Raw genomic sequence first — 5,082 nt, 5'->3', positions numbered from 1 at the left:
AATTTGGAAAACAATATGGGAGAGATTAGGTCTAGATCAACATCTCACACCCTACACCAAGATAAATTCAGAATGGGTGAATGACTTGAATATAAAGAGGGAAAGTATAAACAAGTTAAGTGAACACAGAATAGTTTACTTGTCAGATCTGTGGGAAAGGAAAGACTTTAAAACCAAGCAAGAGTTAGAGAAAATTACAAAATGTAAATTAAATGGTTTTGATTATATTAAACTAAAAAGTTTCTGTACAAACAAAAACAATGTAGTCAAAATCAGAAGGGAAACAACAAATTGGGAAAAAATCTTTATAACGAAAAACTCTGACAGGGGTCTAATCACTCAAATATACAAGGAGTTAAAGCAATTGTATAAAAAATCAAGCCATTCTCCAATTGATAAATGGGCAAGGGACATGACTAGGCAATTTTCAGGTAAGGAAATCAAAAGTATCAATAAGCACATGAGAAAGTGTTCCAAATCTCTAATAATTAGAGAAATGCAAATCAAAACAATTCTGAGGTATCACCTCACACCTAGCAGATTGGCTAAAATGAAAGAAGTGGAGAGTAATAAATGTTGGAGGGGATATGGCAAAATTGGGACATTAATGCATTGCTGGTGGAGCTGTGAACTAATCCAACCATTCTGGCTGGCAATTTGGAATCATGCTCAAAGGGCTATAAAAGAATGCCTGCCCTTTGATCCAGCCATACCATTGCTGGGTTTGTACCCCAAAGATATCATAGATAAACAGACTTGTATGAAAATATTAATAGCTGCTCTATTTATGGTGGCAAAGAACTGGAAAAGGAGGGCATGTCCTTCAATTGGGGAATGGCTGAACAAACTGTGGTATATGCGGGTGATGGAATACTATTGTGCTAAAAGGTATAATAAACTGGAGGAGTTTCAGGTGAACTGGAGAGACCTCCAGGAACAGATGCAGAGCGAAAGGAGCAGAGCCAGAAAAACATTGTACACAGAGACTGATATACTGTGGTAAAATTGAATGTAATATACCTCTGTACCAGCAGCAATACAGTGACCCAGGAGAATTCTGAGGGATTTATGGTAAAGAAAGCTACCCACATTCAGAGGAAGGACTGCAGGAGAGGAAACATATAAGAAAAACAACTGCTTGAACGCATGGGTCGGGGTGGACATGATTGAGGGTGTGGACTGAAAACTACCACACCAATGCAACTACCAACAATTTGGAAATTGGTCTTGATCAAGGACACATAACAAAACTAGTGGAAATGTGCATCGGCCATAGGTAGGGGGAGTGTGGGGGGTGAAGGGAAAGGAGGAGCATGAATCATGTAACCATGTTAAAAATGAATATTAATAAATGTTTGAAAAAAAATATTAGGAGCAGCTCCACCATTGGAAATGCAGAGCTACTTCCATCAGTTGAAGAAGAGTGGAATTATGTGATACTACGTCATTGTGCCAGGATGGGAACAGTATTCAAAGACATGGAGACCCAAAGTATTGGAGAAAAACCTGGAAAGACTGACATGGACTGCTGCAGAGCCAGGAGAGCACTGGCAAGGAACCAGCAAATACTCTCCAAGCAACAACTGTGCTCTTCCCTGGTGGGATGGTTAAGCCAGGCCATTGCCATGGACTCATGGAGGAAAAGGCTTTCCACCACCAGAGAGAGGACTGATGACCTTAGAATGCAGAGGGAAGCCTAGCACCAGCCTACTGATTCCCATCATGGGATTTTCTTCACCCTTCCTCTTCCACAGCACCAGGAATATGGACATATACTTTCTGCCAGAGCGCCCGCATAAGGGATACCAAATGGCTTCCTGCCTCAGGGAAAGTCCAGGGGTGGAGCGAAAGGATATGGAACTGCGAAGGCCCATGCCAAAAACTGTCCTCCTCACAGCTGATGGGGAAAACCTAAAGCTCTCCTGGAGAGTCCTGAGGAAAAACATCCATGCTCTGAAAACTGCATAATTAGGCCCCAGCCCCCAGACTCCTCTTAATCTCAGCCATGCCACCAGCTTTTTCAATCCTGCAAAGAAAGCAGGTATCAAAGGAGCACTTCACTTTGCTTCAAGGCACAGAGAAAGAGAGGCAAGAATGCACCCAAGGTAGGGGGGACTAGCACGAGCCCAGTCCTCTCAGCCTCCTGGGCATGGCCATGACACCAACTGAAGAGCAGAGTCAAGGGACCAAAGATGTGAACCCAGGTGTCAAACCCTCCTTGTGTGAACCCAGGTGTCAAACCCTCCATTGGTGTGAACCCAGGTGTCAAACCCTCCACTGGTGTGAACCCAGGGTGTCAACCCCCCCCTTGGTGTGAAACCAGGTGTCAACCTCCCCTAGTGTGAACCCAGAGGTCTATACCCCCTTGGTGTGAACCCAGGTGTCAAACCCTCCACTGGTGTGAACCCAGGTGTCAAACCCTCCACTGGTGTGAACCCAGGTGTCAAACCCTCCACTGGTGTGAACCTAGGTGTCAAACCTTCCATTGGTGTGAACCCAGGTGTCAAACCCTCTACTGGTGTGAACCCAGGGTGTCAACCCCTCCTTGGTGTGAACCCAGGTGTCAAGTACCCCTTGGTGTGAACCCAGGTATCAAGCTTCTCATGGTGTGAACTTGGGGGCGGAGACCAGAGTGCTCAGGGGTAAATAAAAAGGACTGCTGGCCAAGAAACTGCTCACTTAAGAGCTGCTCACTTGGAAACATACCCCAGGAGCTGGAGCCTCTGAAGAGGAGAGTCTTGCCAAGATAGGAAGAAATCAAGTCCTAGCAATATGGATATCAGTGAGGTGACTGAGAAGCTCAGGTCAGAATTGACTTGTCCTCTTTGCTTGAATCTCTTTACTGAAGCAGTGACTCTTGACTGCGGACACAGCTTCTGCATAAGTTGTGTCATTCACAGCTGGACACAGCCCCCAGGCCCATGGGTCTGCCCGCTTTGCAAGGCAAGCACTAGTCCCAGCCTCTTAAAGCGCACCCAGCTCCTGCAGGACCTAGTCAGCATCAGCAGAAAGCTGAGACCTCCCGGGCCAGGTGATGAGGACTATCAGGTCAACTGTAACCAACACCAAGCTATTCATAAGCTGTACTGTGAAGATGACCATACCGCACTCTGTACCACCTGCTTAATATCCTCAGAACACGAAGCTCATCGTGTGTATCCCATTGAAGAGTCTTTTGAGACCTTCAAGGAACAGCTGCAGGAAGCCCTTGACTGTGGATGGGACAAGATGGATGAGGTTGAGAAATTGCTGAAACAGGAGAGAGGGAGGCGGCGGATATGCAAAATGGAGGCCAAGATGCTGAAGTGGGTCATCCTGCCAGAATACATTAAGACCCACCCTGACTGGACAGAGGAGGAACAACAAAATCTTCTGGAGGAGCAAAGGATAAGAAATATGAATAGATTAAACACCAGCAGGGCCAGAATGTCCTGCTGCTTCCATAGCCTCAGGAGGATTATAGAAGAGCTGGAGAACACTTTGGAGGAGCCATTCATGGAGATGTTCATGGGAGGGAGGAGGACTTTGAAACGGAGTCAGGACCTGCTGCTTTGTAATACAGAGCCTGCTGCCATAGGTTGGACTGTGTGTGGAACCACTGGAATGAGGGAACTACTACTAGCCTTCCAAAGCCATATCAGTTTGGATCCAGGCACAGCCCATTCCAATCTCATAGTCTCTGAAGATCTGAAGAGAGTGAGCCTTGTCAGCAACGGGCAGGACCCACAAGGAAGGCCGGAGCACCTTTTTTCCGTGCTGGGTGCTCAGAGCTTCACCTCGGGGAGCCATTATTGGGAGGTGGAGGTAGGAAGTGAGATGGAGTGGGATGTGGGCATCTGTATGGGGCCAGGAAATGACCAGGGCAAAATCGAAGGGGCCTCGCGCTCTCTCAAGCACCTCAACAGGGGAGACCAATTCGAACTGTTGGTCTCTCACACCTTGCAAAACCCTGAGGAAGCAGGACCTCTGCACAGGCTGGGCATTTTCCTTCACTACGAAGGGGGACACCTGTCATTTTATAATGTGACACAGGGCTGCCTGATCTATGACTCTCCCCCTTTACCCTTCCAAGGTCCTCTCAGGCCTTTCTTCTCTCTTGGCCTTCTACCAGAAGAGAGCCAGACCAGCACTCTTGGCCTTCTACCAGAAGAGAGCCAGACCAGCACTCTCGCCATCTGTCCACTGAGCCCTCAGTGCTGAGGGAGTTCATGCCTTTCCTTCTTGCCTAGGCTCCAGGGCTCCATTCAGGAAGAGGATCCATCATGTGAAGAAACAATGAGTGAGAAGCTTGGGAACCAGAGAGTGACAAGCATCAGGAAGGGAATGGACAGAGAACTACCAAAGGGAAAAAAAAAAGAGAGAGAGAGAGAGATCTGGAGAGTGTGATAATTAGATTAAGTCTACAGTGCTTATCTTTAGATTTAATCTCCAAAGGTGAAAACACCTCCAATTTTGGGAGGTCCTTAACCAACTGTGTGCTAGAGTGGATGACAAAGCAGTAAGGAACTCTGCTGGTTCATGGAGGAGTACTGGCTGGGCCCCTGAGACCTTGGTGAGATTGTTCCACGTGGTGAGTGTTAAGACTCAATCTTCTCTCTTGTATACAATAAACTTGCCTTGGAAATGCTTAAAAAGTGATAAGGGTGGTCTAATTTTTACAACTGTAGAATGAAACATACAGAAATCATAACAACCAGAAAAGTTACATTTGCAATTATTTCTTTTCAGGTATTCTGTTCTGTAGCAGCAAAATGATGTTACATAAAACTAGTTGATACAAAATCTACAAGACATGTGACATTTAAATCTGGTTTATTTGAATAGTTAAGATCAAGAAGAAGTGTATGCATGATAGTCTCTGTTGTATCTGATGTGCTCCAACTACAGTAAAGAAAATTTCTTTTTTTCATAACAGTCAGTGAATGAACTCTGAAAGACACTGATTCAAAAATATGATGGTAGTAGGGGAAGACAAATATTCTGGTAGATGTTTCCATTTTCTTTGGACAAAATCTTTTGAAAGTAAAATCAATTACAGAATAACAAATATATCAATTTCCTAATTTCTTCAAAGTTTTGTGC

General features: G+C 45.4%; 1 protein-coding gene across 1 annotated transcript; it reads left to right on the top strand.

The window, feature by feature from the left end:
* Positions 1-2,772: 2,772 nt before the first annotated feature.
* Positions 2,773-4,200, top strand: LOC123241717 (probable E3 ubiquitin-protein ligase TRIML1). Its single transcript, XM_044669276.1, has one exon. The coding sequence runs from the start codon at positions 2,773-2,775 to the stop codon at positions 4,198-4,200; it is 1,428 nt and encodes a 475-aa protein (XP_044525211.1).
* Positions 4,201-5,082: the final 882 nt, after the last annotated feature.

The sequence above is a fragment of the Gracilinanus agilis genome, chromosome 3, assembly GCF_016433145.1.
Source record: "Gracilinanus agilis isolate LMUSP501 chromosome 3, AgileGrace, whole genome shotgun sequence".
Classification (NCBI taxonomy): domain Eukaryota; kingdom Metazoa; phylum Chordata; class Mammalia; order Didelphimorphia; family Didelphidae; genus Gracilinanus; species Gracilinanus agilis.
Note: the sequence above shows the minus strand (reverse complement) of the source record. Positions and strands in the feature narration are given on the sequence as shown.

Excerpts from the sequence above, each read along its gene's own strand:
- LOC123241717 (XM_044669276.1), top strand. The coding sequence starts at position 2,773 with ATGGATATCAGTGAGGTGACTGAGAAGCTCAGGTCAGAATTGACTTGT.